Genomic DNA, 22,631 nt, shown 5'->3' with positions numbered 1-22,631 from the left:
TTTGTCTCAGCCAGTTGACTCAGCGGTAGAGCATTGGCTTGGCGTGTGGAAGTCTCAGGTTCGATTCCCGGCCAGGGCACACAGAAGAAGTGCTCATCTGCTTCTCCACTCCCTCTCCTTTCTCTCTGTCTCTCTCTTCCCCTCTGTCAGCCAAGGCTCCATTGGAGCAAAGTGGGCCCGTTGCTGAGGATGGCTTCATGGCTTCCATCTCAGGTGCTAGAATGGCTCCAGTTGCAATGGAGCAATGCCCCAGATGGGCAGAGCATTGCTCCCTGGTGGGCATGCTGGGTGGATCCCGGTTGAGTGCATGCAGGAGTCTGTCTGCATCCCAGCTACTCCAGAAAAATACATACAAAAAGTAATTAACTTAAAGTTTATATTAAAAGTTTTAATGTTTTTAAAATAAACATATAGCACCCCTCAAAAAGATTTTAATTGCAATAAACTAGTAAAAAGTTAGTTGCAATAATCTAGTAAAAATTTGAAGCTGTCATTATTAAAATAAACTTTTATTTCAGCAATTACAATATGATATTGAATTTGGGATTAAGATATATTATGATTTGCCTGACCAGATGGTGGCACAGTGGATAGTGTGTCAGACTGGGATGCGGAGGACCCAAGTTCAAGACTCCGAGGTTGCCAGCTTGTGCGTGGGCTCATCTGGTTTGAGCAAGGCTCACCAGCTTGAGCCCAAGGTCGCTGGCTCGAGCAAGGGTTCACTCGGTCTGCTGAAGGCCCACGGTCAAGGCACATATGAGAAAGCAATCAATGAACAACTAAGGAACCGGAACAAAGAATTGATGCTTCTCATCTCTCTCCCTTCCTGTCTGTCTGTTCCTGTCTGTCCCTCTCTCTGACTCTCTCTGTTTCTGCCACAAAAAAGAAAAAGAAAAAAGAGTATAATTTATTAAAAAGCTGTTAACTAAAGAAATGAGTTAAAATGAAATGATTTCCAGGGCTTCAGGGAAGTCTTTCTATGTCTACAACAGTGGTTTATCTAAGAAATGTAAAGAATTTTGTACTCTATGGTATTGCACTAATCTTTATGCCTCTCTGCATCATTAGATGTGAATTCCAACACTAAATCTGGTTTGGCCAGGTGAACAAGTCAGGGGCTACAAGTTCTGAGCATTTTGGCTTCTCTCTTGCCCCTTTACCTTCACCATGAGAACAATGCCAGGCTAGTCTGAGGAGGGTAAGAGTAAAGTGGAGCTGAGTCACCTCAATTGTCTCATACAAGACCTCAAATTTGTGAAAGAGCCCAACCAAGATCAGTAAAACTAGCTATCTAGCCCTGGAGTTGTGAGCAAAAATATAAGTTTGTTGTTACATGCTAAGATGTTTTGGGTAGTTTGATGCATAGTGTTATATTGTTCAAGAGATAACTGATCCAAACCTCAAATAATATACTTTCAGCTTCCTTTGGAAAATTCTCTTCAGATTATTTTAATGGCATGGTACCAAATATTATATAATATTTATATATACTAACCCAAGGTATATTTTGGCATTTAATTATATATTATAATTTAGAACTAATAAGAACTTTTGACTTTTATTTGACCTTAAATGTACCATTATCAGTTAGTACCCCTTATGATCTGATGAAACTGCAAACAATAAACTACTTCTTTGACTTTCAAATACTTTCTTTTATTTTTTGAAGTTAAGGAGAGATAGATATGATTTGGCTTTCTCATCTGTTATATATTCTAGAAGGCCATCAAAAAACCAAGATAGTCCTGGCCGGTTGGCTCAGCGGTAGAGCGTCGGCCTGGCGTGTGGGGGACCCAGGTTCGATTCCCGGCCAGGGCACATAGGAGAAGCGCCCATTTGCTTCTCCACCCCCATCCCCTCCTTCCTCTCTGTCTCTCTCTTCCCCTCCCTCAGCCGAGGCTCCATTGGAGCAAAGATGGCCCGGGCGCTGGGGATGGCTCCTTGGCCTCTGCCCCAGGCGCTAGAGTGGCTCTGGTCACGACAGAGCGACACCCCGGAGGGGCACAGCATCGCCCCCTGGTGGGCAGAGCATCGCCCCTGGTGAGCGTGCCGGGTGGATCCCGGTCGGGCGCATGCGGGAGTCTTTCTGACTGTCTCTCCCCGTTTCCAGCTTCAGAAAAATACAAAAAAACAAAACAAACAAAAAAACCAAGATAGTTAGCAGCATTTCTTAGAGTTGAACAGGATCCACAAAAATAAAAAATATCTGGCGACATCAATTAAATCTTATCTTTTAAAAATAATCTTTGTTTTGATATAGAAAAAGTAAAACAAAGAAGTAAATAGCTGTTAGATAGACAAAGATGATTAAAAAGGGGGAAGCGAGAATATAGGGACAGTGAGGAGAAGTCTCACGAGCATGCGTATACTGTGTCTCTTACCTTCGGTGAAACAGGCTTCGGGCTCCAGGGATTCCTCAGGTTCAACCTCAGGTTGTTCCCCCTCAGCGGGAGCTCCTATATCAACTGTGCTGCCTTCAGATGAACTAGTTGCATTTAGCTTCTGAAAATCAATTCCACAGAAAAGCTTTTAAAATATTTTCTTTAATCTATAATGTAAAAATTCAAAAGGCGTGCTCGCCCTCAAGTCTTCAGTACGCATTTCCTTGATCTGTAATTTAAGAATATCTTAAACATGTTGCCAGTTCGCTTTAGTAGAGATGGGGGGTCACAAGATTAGATACAGCACCACAGGATATTTTTTTCTTTAAAAAATATGGTGCCAACAAGTTTAATATTTTTTTTTACTAAGCCCACGTGTAGAGATTCTGAGATAAAATCCTGCAGAGAGCTTCTGTAAGCTGCCAGAGTCATATGGTCGTCTGTGATCTTGCTTTGGTCAATTAGTTTGCAAACAGTACAGTGTGTCTTGTTCTAAAATTGTGACCCAACCAACGAAAGCTGCACAAGTGTATTTTCATGTCAAATGCAGAAAAGATTTGATCAAATGCACATAAACAGCAACAATCTAAATTTATCCACTTTTCGTTGACATGAAAAAATATACCACTGGTTGTTATTAAATATATTCTATAGTTTTCTAATTCCAAAAAGAGCAGCACATTGTTAGCTTGATAGCAAGAGCTGATATTTTGCATTCTCTTTGGCCAATGCACTCCTGTATTCCATTGTGCATTTGGAAACTACTTGTTACTTTGGCACTCTTACCTGTTTTGTTCATACAGACACATATATAAATCTTTGGTTGTTGTTTTGTTTTCCTTTAGGTTATATCAAATGCCACCAAAAGAAAAATATACTAAGTAAGAAGTTCTTTCAGATCTTGAAATGCAACAAACTTTAACCAGGTCAGGTTCATGGATCAGCATGAATAAATGGATCCCAGTCTTTAACCTGGTCCTAAAATGCTGCAGGAATGTCACAGGGCCAGGTATGAGTGCCACATGGAATCAAAGTAGTTTGGGCCACAGCATTCTCAAACCTGTTACAATGTTATTACCATTAATGCATAACATTAGGAAATGGCTGAGCTGATAAGAACTACATTATAAAGGGGATGAGGTAAGCACATGATAAAATGCACGTTGAAGTATGTTGAACTATTATAAAATATACATTGTAGTCAGTACTAGAGACAGTCTATGAATATTTGGCCTAAGGATTATATAAATTACCCTGGAAAAATGGTTCCTTTATTATATTAAAGTAATTTTCTTTATATAAACTATTTACTTGACAAGTGGTGCTGATGTAGTAAAATATTTATACATAGATACATGAGATTGAAATGTTTTCTTTGTCTTACATAATTTAACAATACCAGTAATAGAAGTATAAATATCATATACGTCTGCCTTCTAAGAACTAGTTTGGGGATTATTTTTTAATCTGACTCAATTAATTAAATCAATGATTACATATTAGAAGGTGTTTGTGGGTTGTTGACTTATTTTTCTACTCAAGTATATCACAATATAAACATACTCAATTATAATACCTCTGTCATTAAAATCTAAATATATTTTATTTTAAGATGAAATATCAAAGTAAGATTTATACAAATATCCTAATTTTTAAAACTTTTTCTAATTTCCTATCCTTTGTCTTTAATAAATGTAGCCTTATATTATATACATAATTAACTAAGAAGTGACTTAATTACCCTCTCATTCCAACCCATAAGATTCACATGAAGTTGTTACATATTAGGGACTTGAAAATTCTGATCTTATCATTCATAGGACATTGAAACGTGATATAAGTAATCAGAAAAATTGAATCACACTCATATCTGATCTAACTATAGACAGCCCCCAATAAGAAATGAAAAACTTTCTTTTTAGAAACAAGCATCATACTACAAACACAGCATAGAGGAAGACCTGGGGGAGGGGCCCAAGTAAAAATTCATATTCAGAGTGCACTACACGTTCAGGGTGGCATTGGTGAGTTATTGCATCAGAGCCTACATTAGGGTACGTTGAAGGTACTCAATAAATATTGTTTAAAAAATGAATGAATGAATGAACTTCATAACATAATGAAGTTTAACCCTTGAATAGGAAAAGTTATCAGACAAGATATTCCAGGGAATCTTTGTAAAAATGTTCAAGAGTTTTTAGAGGATTCTGTAATATCAACTTAATTTTTTCATGTAACACATGACTTAGTATTGACATATAATTAATCCTTTGAGTAGTATGAACGTTCATGTATGTCCTCGTACCTCCTGAACATCCAGAGTATGATCGATTTATTTTAAAAATATGTAAGGCAACATTAAAAAAAAAGGCAAATGTATGTATGTCCTTCTTGTTTCCATAACTTGGTTATCAAACAAACATGATTTTAAGTTAATAGAACTGAAACTGGAATAATTTCATTTTTTGAAAAAAACCTCACTCCCGAGGGTTAGCGAGCATGAAAAAACAAACAACTCACTACTGAAAGGGTTAATAGATTTTTTTTCTACTGAAGCCTAATATTTATGTACTTAAAAGTCATGTTACTACTTTTCAAAAATGCAACATAAGTATTTTTTATTTCTAGAAGATAAATCTCATTAGATTTAATCTTTTAAAGCAAATATGCTTTTGCCATCTTTATATCTTCAGTACCTATAACCAATGTGTGTTTAATAGATGTTTGTTAAGAAAAGGACTGATTACTATTACACAGTGTTGGGCATATAAGTTTGTAAAATTTGTGTTATTTGATTTTGCTCACTTTTATTGTTAAAAATGGCTGCTGCACAGTTGATACGGCTGATTACCTTTCTGCTTGGAAAGGGGCTTGGTTATGCTAAGGTGTGCTGGAGGAGGGGTTTTTGCGCCAAAAAGTTTTAAGAAAGGGGAAGTAGGAGACCACATTGTTGCAGAGGAGGCCATGTTTCTGCAGCAGCCAAAATGGCAGTGTACTGTGGGAGAAGCCAGTTTGTGGAGAGAGGATAAGGTGTGCAGATGGGAAACAGAGGTGGCTGAGTTGGTGGGGTCCTTTGATTCTAGGAAAATCCAGATGTGTCAGTAGCTTTGTGAACGCTGAATGAGTGGGTTTTGGTGCCCTGTGTGTTTGTTTTTACTCGCTTGCCCGGTGCAAGGCTAGAAAAAAAATATGGCCCACCATTTCTTGGCTCCACAGCTTCATTACCATCTGTCTGAATCTAATGGGAACCTGCATGTGCTTGGAGGCTGTGACAGCAGCGAAGACTGGCCTTACACATGGACTCTTATTTCACCACTGTTTCTAGCACCTCCTGTCTAGTACTTACTTTCACATTCAAGGGGATACAAATAATATTCTAACTTAAGGTGAAAAATAACACAAATTTGAATGATGTATGTAATGACCAACAACTCTTAGAATTAGGGGTGCTGTCTCAACTCCAAGATCCCAATTATTCATACCTGAGTTGAATCTATGAAGTCAACTTTAGTTTAACTCTAAAGTTAGAAGGACTCCAAAATCATTTTGATAGTGAATTATTTTGACAATGTTTTCTCTGTTTTCACTCTATGTACATAAATCTGCAGTCCCAGCAAGTGAATGAAACCTCTTTAAGAAGAGGAAATCTCATCCTTCTCCAACTTTCCTCTGATGTGGAACAATACAGGACCTGCCTGTACCATGAATTACTTGAATAGCTTTACTTGGTTTACAAAAAAAGAATTTAGGCTGCATGTTAATCCTCAACATCAACCATTCCAGTGTCTATTTAGAGAAGGAAGTGGAGTTTTAATCATCTGATCAAAAGTCATAATGAGTCAGTACCTGGACTTTAGATCTCTTTGTATTTCATTTTGCCAGGATTTTCAAGAGAGTTTCTTTGATGATTTAGAGGCAAAGCCGAATGTTTATCAATTTAAAATATTTAGTAGATATGAATATAATTAAACATTATAGGTTCAGAATAGTTCTTGTGATATTGTTGATTCCTGTATCTCATGACCATGAACTTAGTATTAGCTCAAATTATATTTATATTCTTCTATTTATTATTATAGAACAGAGTTTAAAATATACTGGAATATTTTAGGAACAAGAGTTTACTTTAAACTATAACCCTGAGATGTAGCCAACAAATTTTTTGTGTGTTTGTTTCTTTTTTTTTTAACTTACTCATTTTAGAGAGAGAAGAGAGAGGAAGGGGGAGGAGCAGGAAGCATCAACTCCCATATGTACCTTGACCGAGCAAGCCCAGGGTTTCAAACCAGCAACCTCAGTGTTCCAGGTTGATGCTCTATCCATTGTATCACCACAGGTCAGGCCAACAAATTCTGATTTATAAAACCATTCTAGATAACCTTAAATCAATGACTTTCTTAAAATTAAATGAGATAAATATCATAATACTATAAAATATGTTGACTAAACCAGTTAAAACTTGTAAAGTGCCTATAGAAACCAAATGAATTAAAGTAAGAATATAAAAATCTTCAGCTTCAGATTAGATCACATTTACAATCAATCCTAACTATAGTGCAAATTCACCAAGTAAGACTCAAACACATCATTATTAATACTATTAGTACTTATACACTTAAAAAAAGAATTTTCAAAAAAGGTTGTTTGTAATACTTCAGTCTAGGTATTATTCACTAAAAATGCCACATGAGTAAAAATCAAAATATTAACTGGCTAGAAATAAAAACAGTACTATAGTTTCAAGTTCTGTACTTGACAAGTTTTATACTTCCCCTTCCTAAATTTAGATGGCTAGTTTCTCTTATTATCTGAGATTATTTATTGGGAAACAGTAGACTAAACGATTTTGTTAGAATAGCTTTTACTTTATTAAATTTTAATAAAATATGAATGTGCTCCAATGTCAGGATAAAAAGAATATCAAACAGGAATAGCAAATTTTATTTGTTATGAATAGCATTGACAATAATTCACTTTCAAAAGAAAATATTAAACTTTTTTTAAGTGAGAACCTCATCACAGAGCTCATATCATTTAAAATCTACGGTATTCTTCTAGAATCTAGGTAATTATAGTCATTGGAGTTAAGCAGAACAAAATTATGTTTTGCTCAATGATTTAATAAACATTGAGACACAAATATTTTACTTTGTATTTCTAAACATATACATTTCTTTTACTTTTTACATCATTGATAAATTATTAAACATCAATATGCCAAAATATTACATAGTTCTTCTTTCAGAAAGTAAAAGTATTTATAAAAATAATTAACCTAACAGAAAAAGAGAAAGTTTCACTTCCTATTGTTTTTCATAAGTAGAAACTTGTTTCTCATTACAAAGTTATTTTTAATAAAATATAATTAGTACATATTATATATAATTTAGCAAAAGAGTAATATTTTCTAATCTGAGTCAATAAAAATGAGTTTTTTAAAAATAAAAATATCATTCAAATACAGATTAAATCAAATATTCCATATCTAACTAAAATTTGTTCTCTATGAATGGCAATCTTTTGTTCCACATGTATCCTAATTCTAATTTGTACTTAAAACTCTAAGTCATTTTGCATAAAAATCTTAACACTGGAACAATGAAAGTGATGGTTTTTCTTGCTTTGGGATAGGCACAAGGCCAAAGTCACACTTTAGTACTCAGAAGGAATTGGTGGTTTTATCTTCTTAATAAAGAAGATGGATAAATCAATACTACCATTATTATTGCACTACATTTTCCAGAAAATCTTTTATTTTTATAATGAATACATTATAAAATTCTTTGATTTATAAATTGCAAGATCGCAAATCTCTTTTTTGGGATAGACAAATAATAGTAACAATAATAATAGTAACAATTAAGACTTATCCCTCAGATTACCAGTGCCACAAAGGCACACATATTTGGCTCATTTTGTTCTTTTTTTCTCCTTTAATCACTATCCCACTGGAAAACTTTCTCTTGAGAACTACATATTCTCAAGTATATGATGATTGGGGGGGGGGGAGGAGAGGGAGGGATGGGGAGAGGGGAGGGGCACAAAGAAAATCAGATAGAAGGTGACAGAAGACAATTTGACTTTGGATGAGGGGTATGCAACATAATAAAATGTCAAAATAACCTGGAGATGTTTTTTTCTGAACATATGTACCCTGATTTATCAATGTCACCCCATTAAAATTAATAAAAATTAAAAAAATCATAGATGAGATTCTATTGAACCCATCCTACCACTGCTTACCCAAACGTTCCCTACACATCTTTTTCCCCTTCCCGCCTCTTAAGTATTAGAATTCAGCATGTATACACTCTTAGGAAGCCATGTTTCCAAAGGGAGGATCAGAGACCTATTAGAGAAAATTGGAAACTAATAATGTGAGAGTTGAGAATAAATGAAGTCAATTGAAATCAGTTTCTATTTAGTTTTCTTCTACAATTACTGCAGTGAAATCTCCTTTCCCTAATATAGCTATCTACAAAGGAACTTGGAAAATGGCATACTCATAGAATAAGAAAACTAATATTATCTCTTTTCAAGAACCCAGGAAGAAGAATCCATTATCCTAAGGAGTCATAAATTGGGCTTTTCTGAAAAATTAATACATAATAGAAAAAAGATTCTTGCTAGTCCCTATGTATATGCATTTAATTGTGAGCAATTATACTTCTTAGTTGTCATTTTATATATCATTCCTCCAATATATGAAGTGTTATTTTTCATGACTCTATAGAATGTCAATGACTGAATATTTTGTTCTAAAGTTTAAGAAAATGATCCAAGAATGGCAAGATTATAGCTCTTTGCAACGAAGTAAATCTGCTTATGGTAGGGCTGATTTATAGTTTCAGTGGTAGAAGGAGAGAAAACTTCATCTAAGTGACAAAGTATTAAATAGTCTTGAAAAAATAATTAGATTAGATTGAGTAATTTGGTTAGCAAATTTTAGCACAAAAATGTTATATCAACACCAGGAAATTAAAGACCACCAAATGGATTTCACAGAGCATTGTTATGCTCATTTCCACAGTCACATGACAATGGAGGTCCTTTCCTTTAAAATACACAGAAGAAGCAAGAGCTCACAATGATTCTCTTCCTATATAGGAATCTGCAACTCATGATATGTTTAAATAATATTCTTAAGGAGAAAGTTTCCCAGCAGGTCTGGATAAAATAGAGGAGAGACAAAAACACAAAAAGCTGAGGAGCAACATGGTAAAAAAAACTGGATACCAGATCTATTTTCAGAATAAAAATACCACCTATAAGACTTTCTCTCTTTTTTTGGTATGTGTATGTGTACAAAAACATGTTTTGTTTTGTTTTGTTTTAGTTTTAAGAGTTTGAGAGGTAAAGAACAGAATCTCCAAGGGGATTATATTCTAAATGCAAAATACTTTTGGTCAATTGCTAAATAAAGCAATGCCATTTTTTCTAAATAAAGTAGATAAAATTATACCCATGCTGCTAGCAGCCAAAACATAAACATTCTAATTCATTTACTTGATAATAACACAATAACATTCTTTAAGAAATTTGCACATGAATAAAGGATTGCTTTAATTGTTGATTATCCTTCAGAAAAACTTAATATGACACTGAACAAAAAATTACCAACAAAGTATACTCATTGAGGCTATATTCTTTTTTTTAAAAAAGGGTAACTGAAAGATAAATAAAAAAGGGGGAGATGGCAAAAGAAAGTTTTTCTGCAAGTCTTTCAAAGATCACCTACATTTCTCTTTTAAACTCTTAAGCATGTTCAAAACTCTGTAACATTGAATGAAAATTAAATAATCCATAAAGGCATGCACTTTTACTTTTCACTGAAATATAATTTGTATTAAAAATTCATGTAAGAAAATTAGCAGGTAAATCATTTTTTAAAAAGTTGGGTTGCCAGACTTGCCTGACCATGCTTTATGACTCAGCATAAGAGCAGCTGTGCGTGTTTTTATTTTACTGCCAATGGATGGGCAAGGAATGTAACTGAGTAACATGCAGGCCAGTCAAAATTCACTTAGAAACTGATCATATTTATATATGCACAACTTGCTTGGGTAACCTGGGTAAAAGTGGTGGCACGAGTCTCTGGCTGGTTAAAAAACACCAGAGCTGCATTCTTGATGGCTCCAGCTTGATTTTACCCCTGTGAGAAGTAAGAATGGTAAGCAGTGAAGGTCACCATATTTTGCACTAGTCAATTTCACTTTGAAAAATCATTCATGCCTTCAACATTATTAAAACTCTCAAGAAAAATCAATCATTCAAAATCACAAAGTATAAAAGGAATTCCATTCAATCTAGTCAAAGCATACATAATTATGACATGACTTTAAAATGTTCTCTAGAAACTTTACAGAATTATCAAAGAATCACACAAATTTGTCAAAGACAAAATAGAAGAGGATTTGGTTCAAACACCTAAACAACCTCTGGGTCCACTTAGTTAATCTTCCCTATTAAAAATAATAATTTATATATTCCAAAAATTAAAAAGTGCTCCAATTCAGTCCCTTTAATTATTTTAACCACTGAGAAAAGAATACCAATAAGCCTCATACAATTTCTTACAACTCTATATGAGGTATTTAACAGCATAATCCCATCCCACCAGTTAAAGAAAAGAACCAGATAAAAATAACCTGAAGAGAGAGCACTAAAAAAAATATTTCAGGTGGGACTATTTGGATTTCTTGATTGTTTCAATGCTCTCTTGTTTTCTAGTGTTAGAGCTACCAGGTAAAATACCAAAAGAATAAAACCTGCATATATATTTCCTTGCTAGACTACTGCCTTAATTTTTTTATTAGTTATGAGTTTATATTTAGGAAATTTGAGATAAAACATAATTGAAAAATTCCCCAAATAATAAATTTTAACACCAGGTAACAATTTCTAAGGTGGGAAGATATTAAAAGGACTCCACAGCTGAAGCAATAAAAAATTCTATTTACAATGGAAAGATCAGTTGTCTGTCTCCAATTCCAAAGTACTGACATCACATATATTATTTTGAAGTATGTACTTAATTCAAACAGAGAATAATAAAAAATTTAATCGTAACAGGAATATAGTTTGGATTTTTCTATTAAAAACCCCACCTTACTGAACATTCCTCCTATGTCAAACATAATGGTTTGAGGTGAGGCAAAAATACACGGTCTTTTGGAGAAGGCTAAAGCTTTAAAATTTTTGAATAAAGAAGACTGGATGTCAAGTGAATCACACCTAAAAAAGATACTCAAGTAGCCAAAAGTTTTAACTGACTGATGGCTTCAACATTTGATTTTTTTATAATTGATTCTCAGTTTATACATATACTAAAATTAAATGTACATAAATATAAAAAAATGACTTCCCTTATTATAAGAGAAATATTAACGGTTAGGAATAATGTCAAAACAAGTGGGAGATGTATATTAAAATTTAATGAACCAATTTTATTTTTTACATGCTGACTTCAGTTTCTAGTTATACACAATACCAGCTTCCAACCAACTATGCTCATCCAAAATTTTATTAATAATATCTTAAGATGTTAAATTTTAAAATAATGTTCTTATTAGTAAACATTTGAGTTCAACTAACTGCAGCTATTACTTGCCCTAGCCTATAATATTTTTAAATATACCACTTGAATTTTATCAGTTAGTCTGTGAAACTAGTGGCTATAGCCTTGTTATTATCTGTTAATTTTAGCACCTATATTTAAACTGTCCCTGAGTATATGCTTAACATCTACTTCTACCTAATAACTGAATTAGCAATGTTACCTATCTTAAAAATGAAAAAGAACAAAAAACAGCATATTCTTCAATACTTTTATGGAATAAATATAAGAATACTGAATGAAATATCTAAGATTCCCATCTTAGAAATATTTATATATTTTAAAAAAAAGAAAAAAAAGAAATATTTATATATTTTTGCTCACAGCTTTGTTAACTGATCCCTAATTATTATGACTTTGCTATACTACATAATTTTTATCCTTTAGTGCTTTAAACTCTCTCAAATCATCTAGCTTTCTTAGAATGATAACAGTAATACAAGTCTTTTTCTTCTTGACAATCTAAGTAACAAAAAAATAAAAGGAAACCCTTTGGTTTTGGTTGTTATTCTTTTTTGGTTAAGCAAGGTCTAGTTACCGGGAAAATTTTCCACATTTTTGTATAATTAAACAGTTAAACACTAAGGTTTGCAATTACTTCTTCTCTTTACCCCCAATTCCGTGTTTTATTAACCTAGAAACAAACCAAAAACATATTCACTCTGGTACTCATACTCTTCTGGTAAATCAAAGAATACTTTAAACTACCAAACAACCTTAGTGTGGTTGGTAAATTGACAATTTTACATTCTATACTATATTATAGTTTTGTTTTAGACAGCATAAAAAGGGTTAAAATATTTTCAGCATCATTCCTCATCACTACCTTTACCTCCTTAATACATTATTTACTAAAAAAAATTAAATCACAAGTAAATATCAAACCAAGATTCCAATCAGATTTTCCATAAATAAATAACCTTGTGCGAAGTAAATAAGATCACATTTTATGAAGTATTTCATAAGAGCCAAGAATGCAGCAAAATCAGAATTAGAATTATCCTCTCGCAAAGTATTTTTCTAGTACAGATCAAAAAATCCACCACTGTGGGAGAATTGTAAGGAGGAAAGTGAATAATCTGAGACATTGTTCATAAATCAAAAATTATTTACTTAGAAAATTTCATATTAATCTGCATGTTAATATTATCAATAATTAAATTAATAAATACCTGAAAACTTTTCCAGCATACTATTAGTGTAGCTGTGTTTTAATCTATCATCAATGATAAATTGCCATAGAAAATGTATCAATAGATATTTATTACTTTTTATTGAGAGAAAACATGTAATTTTAAAATAGTCTCAGTTTTAAAACATAATACCAAAATATCTTATTTAAAAATTCCTACCTCTTTGCTTTCCTCCATATCTGACTCGCTGCTGAATTCTTCAGTATTTAAATTTTCAAAGTCAGATTCTCCAACAGCAATTGGTACAGTCACAGTGAGGCTGGGGTTGTTTATAAATGACATATAATCACTTTCATCCACAACATATTTTTCTACACTGCTGCCAATGCCACTGGTAGTTCCATTCCCATCTTTGAGATAATTGAGGTCTTTGCCTATTTCTATGGTAGTATGGTTGGAAATACAGCTGTCTTTTTTGTTATTTAGATCTTCAAGAGGTTTAATTTCATCTAAAGCTTTCTGCTTTCTAACAAAGGCTTTGTGAATAAATTCACGTATTTTTCTTTTAACATAATCAATTCCTTTCTGCATCCTTCCCACTGCAATCTGGAGATTGTTCATTTCATTATCATCATCAGTGGCAGCAAGATTGTCAGAACTGAATGAACTCAAAAGCAAGGCCAGGAAGAGGTTCAGAACCTAAAACACAATAGGAAATTGAGTTGATCAAAACATCCTGCTACTTCAATTGCTCTTGACTGTAAGTTTTCCAAAATTATTCTTAAACTTAGATTTTTAGCAATAGATATTTTTCTAGCTCATATTAAACTATCCTGAAAAAAAAAGTGAGTGAAATAAATAATTGGCCAACATTAAATGATACTTTTAACATTATCTAGAGTCTAAACCCGTGATGGCAAATCTTTTTATAAAAACCACCCACTTCTGCAGTGCTGGTCAACCTGGTCCCTCCCGCCCACTAGTGGGTGTTCCAGCTTTCATGGTGGACAGGGGACCAGGTTGACCAGCACTGCAGAAGTGGGCGGTTTTTATAAAAAGGTTCGCCATCACGAGTACAGTGAAAAAAAAACAAACAAATAATGAGTTTTACTTTAGATTTTTCCAGGACAATGATAATTTATTATAATTTAATTCTTAAAACTAAAGATAATTCCAAAGTTTTTAAGTATGATTTGATTTTTACATAGTTATAACAATTTATGTACCTAGACAACTTGCCAAATTGAACCCACCTAGATAACTTGCTAAATTAAATCCTGTACAACTGTACAGGATTATGCTGTAATCAACTAAGCTACCTGACCAGAGCTGATCCTGTGTACTCTTAATGGACTGATTTGTGGGAAACTCAAATTTGAAACATTAACAAGTAATACTATTGTTAGAACTTATAAATAAACTGAATGACTGTTCTTAGTAACCCTTCCAAGCTTTAGCACAAGAACTGAAATATAATAGCCATAAATGGACCCTTCTATGAAATAGTAAGGGGTTATTAGTGACAAAGAAGTTAGTTCAAAGGGTATCTTAAGAGTTTGAAGTTTGTGTTATAGATCCTTCTGTACTTTAGCTCTTTGAATAGCATGAACGTTCATGTAAGTCCTCGTGCCTCCTGACCATTAAAAAAAGTCAAATGTATGTTCTTCTTGTTTCCATAAATTGATTATCAAACATGATTTTAATTTAATAAAACTATAACTGGAACTAATTTCATTTTTTGAAGAAAAAAAAACTCACTCCCGGGGGTCAGCAAGCATGAAAAAAACTCACTGCTCAAAGGATTAAAAGCACAATGATTGGGTGTTCATGCTTTTGTGTGAGGTGTGCTTCCTCAATCCTTGTTATGACATTGGCATTATTACTCATCCGATATGAAAAAATTTTTTTCATTATATATGTCAATTAAGTCTCAATAAGAAAAATATATTTACAAAACTCCTAAAATGAGTTATATAGATTTCTATAGTCTAAACAATACTTGGCTTCTGCAATGATGAATAAGTGAGAATTGGAAATGGCTTTTACATACACACACAGCCACAAACCATGTAAAACATTCTTCAGGTGAACATAATTCTATTTGGTTACATTATATTTTACTGAAAGTGAGAAAAATGTTGTTTTACGTACCACTAGATTCCCAATGACCATGACCATCATGAAGACAGTAAGGCACATGGCTTGACCAGCAACCTCCATGCAGTCCCACATGGTCTCTATCCATTCTCCACATAAAACACGGAACACAATCAGAAAGGAGTGGAAGAAGTCATTCATGTGCCAGCGTGGGAGTTCACAGTCATCCGAAATCTTGCAGACACATTCTTTGTAGCTTTTACCAAAGAGCTGCATGCCGACCACAGCAAAAATGAAGACGATGATGGCCAACACCAAGGTAAGGTTTCCCAGGGCCCCCACTGAATTGCCAATGATCTTAATTAGCATATTCAGAGTTGGCCAAGATTTTGCCAACTTGAAAACTCGGAGCTGGAAACAAAGTCAAAAAGGCTGTTACCATTCTGTCTTCTAAAGAATCTATAAATGTATTTATATGGAAAATCTACAATGTCTGAATTGTAGAGGAATGAATTATTTGTGTGTCAAACTATTATCTAGCAAATGAGTTGGTTTATTTGATATCATGAGGTTTTATTCATTTGGAAATAGTCTATATTATAAATAAAATAATTATATAGTTTTTATTGGCATTTTAAGAATAAGATACAAAAAATTTTCCAGAATTTTGCCATTGGGCAAATGAGTTTGTAAAATTTGGGTATTTTGAGTGTGCTCACTTTTATTGTTAAAAGTGACACTGGGCAGCCATGTGTGTGCTTGCCCTCAGAGCAGGGCAGTTGACTGCAAATTGAGGGTTACCTTCCTGCTTGGGAAGAGCCACTGTTATTCTAATGTTTGCTGGAGGAGGGGTTTCACATCAAAATGTTTTAACAAGAAAAAGAAGAGAAGAAGTAGAAGGTAGAAGAAGCCATGATGGCAGAGTGAGAGCAGAGAGGATGTAGAGTGCTGAAGGAGGAGCTAAGATGGCAGGGTGCTGAAGGAGAAGCCAGTTTGTGCAGAGAGGAGAAAGGGGAAGGTGTGCAGATGGGGAACCAGAGGTGACTGAGACTGGTGGGGGCCTTTCATTCTAGGAAAAACCAAATGTGTCAGTAGCTTTGTGAGCTCTGAGTGAAAAGGAAGTGTTTACCCTCTGTGTGTGTTTTACTTGTCAGCCGGTGCAAGGCTAGAATAAAGGAATGGCCCACCATTTTCTGGCTCCACTATTTCTTTAGTGTGTGTCCAAAACTAATGTGAACCTGCATGTGAATGGCCATGATGGTGGTGACTACTGGCCATACACTTGCATAAGTATATGTGATACTCTTTGTTTTTCTTTAAGGAACTGAGATATTTAAGATTAATGGTAATTAACTGAGAATATTTCAGAGAAGGAGAGGTCATTATTTAAAATCCCAAAGTGAATATAATTTTTCAGTGTACTTGAAATATCATACTGAAATGCAAAAGTGCAGATAAAATTGAAAGAAATTATATAAAGTACAAAAGAAAAACAATATTTTTAAATCTTTAGATTACTTTAATCTTACTATGTCTTTAGTTTGCTGTAATATTAGGCTGTATTTTAAAGATTTATTATATTCACAGGAGAAATACTGAGGCTTATGTAAAAGTAGTATTTTGTCAACCTTTATGTCTTCAGTGACTTAATTAATCAACAATTCATTAGAGTGTGTAAATGGCTCCCCACCAATGTGCTTGACCCATTGGTTGTATTTGCTCTTGGAGGCTGTTCAAGTACCATTTATGGTTAAACAGTAGCAACATTTTATTTCCAATGCTGCAATAAATGTCAGGCCAAGAACAGTGCATTATTTAATAGCATCTAAATGACTCAAAGGATAAGCTATAAACACCATGTTTAATTTATTCCTACAGAATACTTTGTGTAAAAGAGGCTGACACTCTAAGCAAGATGCAATGATATTATTCTTTCTATTTCTCAAACCATAACATTATTACAAAGATTTACTAAACATTTTTGAAAAATGTATTTTTCCAGCCCTGGCCGTTTGGCTCAGCGGTAGAGCATCGGTCCAGCATGTGGAAGTCCTGGGTTTGATTTCTGGCCAGGGCACACAGGAGAGGCGCTCATCTGCTTCTCCACCCTCCCCTCTCTCCTTTCTCCCTGTGTCTCTCTTCCCCTCCCACAGCCAAGGCTCCATTGAAGCAAAGTTGTCCTGGGTGCTGAGGATGGCTCCATGGCCTCTACCTCAGGTGCTAGCATGGCTCCAGTTGCAGTGGAGCAACGCCCCAGATGAGCCGAGCATCACCCCTTAGTGGGCATGCTGGTGGATCCTGGTTGGGCACATGCAGGAGTCTGTTTGCCTCCCCCAGTCTTCTTACTTCGGAAAAATACAAAAAGAAAAAAAAGCATTTGCTCATATTTAATTTTTATGATCATTTCTAATTTTTGTTCTATTTTTTTTATCCTATTGACTTCAAATTAGATCCATAGCTCTCTATGAAGACGGGGGAAAATCACAGCACTAAGGATCTCAACTCAAATATGAACTTGAAAATGCTAAGAGAAATTCTAAACAGATTTCACAGCAATGTCTTGAGACTAATTACATTTAAGATAAGTTACCTAGAAACCTGCCTTTGGTAACTAACTATACCCTCTGTTATTTGACAATAAATTACAGAAACTTAGAGCTAAATCAAAGTATTAGCACAATAAAGTATATCAAACTTTAAATGGAAATATATTGTGCTATTTTGTTTCTTAACTTTAAAAGATCCGTATATCCATAAAATATAAAGATCAAATGAAAAACTCTTCCTTTTAAATTAACAAAATAAAATACAGTAAAACAAGTGGATTTGGAGACATCCTGAAATGGCCAAAGCAGCAGATGTATGAGTATCTCTGTCCTGTTCCCTTGTACGCTCTACCCAGTCCTGAGTCTTGACTTCAATGGCGGCAAATTGGGTGAATCTATAATTCTTGAGCTTTTGATAGAAAAGTGAACCCATCCTAAATTCCAACCATGCCTTATGCATAGTTCAACAAACCCCACATAACTGAGAGATCAATGTTGTGTTGTTTAATTGTGATTTGGGTTTATCTATGACTCCCTTTTTTTCTCTCTTCCCATTAGTCCTGCCATTCAATTAGTAAGAAGAGAACTGTTGGCTGTTCACTTGAATATAACCTACCCATTTAAACTATGATGTAGAAGAAATTACCATCCAGTTGTTGAACATTTGGTATGTTTTAAAAATATATTCAAATAATATCATAATCATGTGAAATTTAATTGTTACTAGATATATAAAATCATTATGGATACTCCCAGTTAATTTACCAGCCGAAATGATCGAAGAACTGACAATCCTTCCACATTTGCCAAACCAAGTTCCATTAAACTAAGGCTCACGATAAAACCATCGAAAATATTCCAGCCTTCTTGAAAGTAATAATATGGATCCATGGCAATTATCTTGAGAAACATTTCTGCTGTAAAGATTCCAGTGAAGACCTAAATGAGAAATGTTTATTACATGAGTGAATAAACTTAAAAACAAATTATTATTGAGCAATTTCACTTACTTCCAACAAATCACAATTCTGTATTTCAAAAATTGGTTTAAGTCCAGCAAATTATACCTTCAAATAGTTTGTGTTCAAATCAATATTTAATTGTTAACTATATTTAAGATTTATCAAGTGATGAAGAGAACATGAGTTAACATAATAAAATTAATATTTTTATTTTTACATTATTACAGAAAGGTTCAGATAACTCATTGTGGTCAACTGCTAGGCTCTGTCTCTGATTTCTCCATCCTTCCAAAAACTCACTAAAGGATTATCTAAAAGTCTTCTCCCGTGGCCTTGCAGGCAAGGCTGATGCTAAGACTTCATATAGGCTATAATAAAAATGGTCACCACCAGCCCTTCAGATGGTAAGAATGTTAAAAAAACAAAACAAAACCCTGGCTGATTAGCTTAGTTGGTTAAAGCGCCATCCTGATATGCCAAGGTTGTAGGTTCAATCCCTAGTTAGGGCACATACAGGAATCAATTAATGCTTGACCTGTGGTGGTGCAGTGGATAAAGCGTCGACCTGGAAATGCTGAGGTCGCTGGTTCAAAACCCTGGGCTTGCCTGGTTAAGGCACATATGGGAGTTGATGCTTCCAGCTCCTCCCCCCTTCTCTCTCTCTCCCTCTCTCTCTCCTCTCTAAAAATGAATAAATAAAATAAAAATTAAAAAAAGAATCAATTAATAAATGCATAAATAAGTGGAACAACAAATCAATGTTTCTCTCCCCAGCCCTCTTCAACTCTCTCTGAAAAGAAAAAATTCTGGCCAAAAGCATCATTTTCCATTCTCCATTTTTCTTCTGTATGATGATTTCAAATATTCTTTCCTTCACATATCTGTGACAGTTTTTTCTTATCCTCCATTCTTAGTACTTGTTGTGTCTCAGAGGTAATGGAAGTTAGCCAATCTGAAATATTTTCCGTTTTCTTATATCTATCAAACTACTTACATCCATACTGTGCTTCGCTTTTTCCTTCTTAAAAATGAAAGAAGTGTCTCTACTTTGCTCTAATTCTCCAACTGTATCATGTGTCTCCTTTGGACTTCTCGAAGAATTTGCTTTTTCAATTAACTTTTAATTTCAACCTATTCCTTCTACTGACTGCTTCCTATTGGGGTTTACAAGAAGTAACAGCCACTTACTTCTTATTCACCTTAAAACTACCACCAATGTCATAAAAAAAGTAAACTCTGCATGCATTCCACCTCTTTGTTAGCTACCCTCTCTATCCTCACTGATAGCCCAACTTCTTTAAGAGGCTGTGTACTTATCTATAGTCTTTGGTTCAATTACTTCAACTTACTTCACAACCTACCAGTCAAGACAAACTGCTTTAACCAACTGTTGCCAACATAACCAGCACTGTCATTGTTAAATTTAATGGACAATTTTAGTAATTATCTTGCTTGCCTCTCTAGGAATTCTTCACATTTTTTCTTTAAAAAACTTTTTATTTTTAGCCTGACCAGGCAGTGGTGCAGTGAATACAGTGTCAGCCTGGGATGCTGAGGAACCAGAGTTGAATCCCCGAGGTCACTGGCTTGAGCGTGGACTCATCAGCTTGAGCAAAGGGTAACCAGCTTGAGTGTTGGGATCATAGACATGACCCCACAGTCGCTGGCTTAAGCCCAAGCTTGCTGGCTTGATCAAGGGGTCACTGGCTCGGCTGGAGCCTCCTGGTCAAGGCACACATGAGAAAGCAGTCAATAAACAACTAAGGTGCTGCAACTATGAGTTGATGCTTCTCATCTCTCTCCTTTCCTGTCTGTTTTTCCTTCTCTGTCCCTGTCTCTTTTACTCAAAAAAAAAAAAAAAAAAGTTCTTTTATTTAATTTTAGAGAGAGATAAAGGAAAGTAGAGGGAGACTGAGAGAGAAACATAATTTGCTGTTCCATTTTATTTATGCATTTATTGTTTGATTTTTGTATGTGCCCTGACTGGGGATGGAACCCACAACCTTAGCATGTGGGAATTATGTGTAACAAACTAAGCTACCTGGCTGGGACCTTCACATTGTTTTCTATTCCTTGTTCCTTAAAAATAGTTTCTGTTTCTAGCATTAGTGATCCATACCTGCTTGAATGCTTTTCTTTCTCTAACAAACTATTCAATATTGAATTACTTCAGAGGTCTCTGTCCTGGACCTTGTTATTCTAATTTTCCTTTTATAATACATTTAAATTTTGAGATTTATTTTTTAATTCTAGCATATTTCTTGAGCTGCAGAATTACCTATTTGCCTGCCTATTCAAAACCTCCATTGGATGAAAATTTCAGTTATTCAAAAGGTCAAAAATTCACCTTACCATTTTGTCTACACAGCCTTGCTTCTGTTCTGATATTTTCTGACTCAGTACATGCAAATAGAATCATTCTCTACTTGGTAGCCATGTCAGAAACCCAAGCAAGAGTCTTACTGAGTTTTCCACATTCATCCATGTATGCCTCACCAGTTTATTGTTCTTTTATTATTGAGTAGAATTCTAATGTTTGAATATTATATAGATATTCAGATAATGTATAGCAGTGTTTGACTCTTTTCTAAGAAATCTTTGCTATACTAAGCGATTTGCTAATTTTTGTTTTACCTTTGCATATGCTGTACTCTTGCTTCAAATAGTAGTCTTTTAAAGACATTAAAATAAGAAAAAAAGTATTCTCTATTTACCCCCATTTATTCATTTCTAGTGACTATCATTTGCAAATTCAAATTTCCATCTGATATGTTTTCCCCCTCAGCTTGAAGAACTTCCTTAAATTTTGTGTATGCCAATTTTAAATAGCTTTATTTAAGACATCACATTTTTCACTTTATAATACAATGTTTATAAAGTGCATTATTTTCTTTTCTTGTGCACGTATTTCATATTCAAGTATCAAAAACATTTAACTGTTTACTACACTGCTCACAAAACTTAGGGGATATTTTATCACTTCTTATTCATTTTTAAATATCCTCTAATTTTTATGAGCAGTATATATAGCAACTCAATTTTTAAAACTGTCCTAGAATTTGCAACAAAGTTAGGTCTTTCAATATTTCATGTGGAATAATGCTCAGGGTTGGCTAAATCAATCTCTTCAATGGTGAGTCCAGAGGAGGCACCACCAGATGGAGGGGCTTTTCCACCAGAGAAGCTCCCAGGCCTTCCTCTTGGCATGTCTCCTGCACTTTGGTACAGCCTGGTAATGATGGGTTAAGAGACTTTTATCAGCTCTTTCTGTTGATGTTCAAATTGTTTCTTCTTTGTATTCTGGTTCTTAAAGTTGATAACTTGATGGCATTTGTCAAGAATTTCCCGTTTGCCCTCATCATTAATCTTGCCTTGTAGTTTTTTTACCTTCAACAGTAGCTTTCTTGTTGAATGAATAAGATTAAGATGAATTCTTGGAAGACATCTTGTCCCACTGTTTCTCATCTTTAGCTTTGTACTTCTCAGCTTCCTAGACCATAGGTTCAATGTCTTCTTTATTCAGACAACCCTTGTTGTTAGTGATGTTGATTTTGTTCTCTTTTCCTGCAGTCTTATCTATAGCGAAGACATTAAGGATGCCATTGGCATCAATATCAAAAGTGACTTCAATCTGGGGAATACCACGAGGTGCAGGAGGGATGCCTGTGATTTCAAACTTGCCAAGCAGATTGCTGTCCTTGGTAATGGCACACTTACCTTCATAAACCTGAATAAGCATACCAGGCTGGTTGTCAGAGTAGGTAGTGAAGGTAAGTACCTGCTTGGTAAGAATAGTGGTATTGTGCTTGTTGAGGACAGTCGTGACTCCACCATCAGTTTTAATGACAAGGGAAAATGATTGATATCCAACAGCAGAAAATCTTGAACATTTTTGG

At 34.4% G+C, this 22,631-nt stretch overlaps 1 protein-coding gene and 1 non-coding gene across 5 annotated transcripts in view; one reads left to right on the top strand and one right to left on the bottom strand.

Moving 5' to 3' along the window:
- LOC136378259 (sodium channel protein type 2 subunit alpha-like) overlaps nt 1-22,631 on the bottom strand; it is a 143,348-nt gene that overhangs the window by 30,072 nt on the left and 90,645 nt on the right. For all 4 annotated transcript variants that reach the window (XM_066344907.1, XM_066344904.1, XM_066344903.1 and 1 more), the window contains 4 exons: nt 18,539-18,712; nt 15,282-15,638; nt 13,350-13,829; nt 2,382-2,502 (listed from right to left, as the gene is read on the bottom strand). In XM_066344907.1, the coding sequence (XP_066201004.1) occupies nt 2,382-2,502; nt 13,350-13,829; nt 15,282-15,638; nt 18,539-18,712 (1,132 nt within the window). The remainder of the gene's footprint in view (nt 1-2,381; nt 2,503-13,349; nt 13,830-15,281; nt 15,639-18,538; nt 18,713-22,631) is intronic.
- LOC136379291 (small nucleolar RNA U13) lies at nt 14,920-15,023 on the top strand. The gene has a single exon (XR_010746765.1). It is a non-coding gene; the product is annotated as a small nucleolar RNA U13 (small nucleolar RNA).

This window comes from Saccopteryx leptura, chromosome 7 (assembly GCF_036850995.1).
Source record: "Saccopteryx leptura isolate mSacLep1 chromosome 7, mSacLep1_pri_phased_curated, whole genome shotgun sequence".
In the NCBI taxonomy this organism is placed as follows: Eukaryota; Metazoa; Chordata; class Mammalia; order Chiroptera; family Emballonuridae; genus Saccopteryx; species Saccopteryx leptura.
The sequence above is the reverse complement of the archived record's forward strand: the minus strand, read 5'-3'. Positions and strand labels throughout refer to the sequence as shown.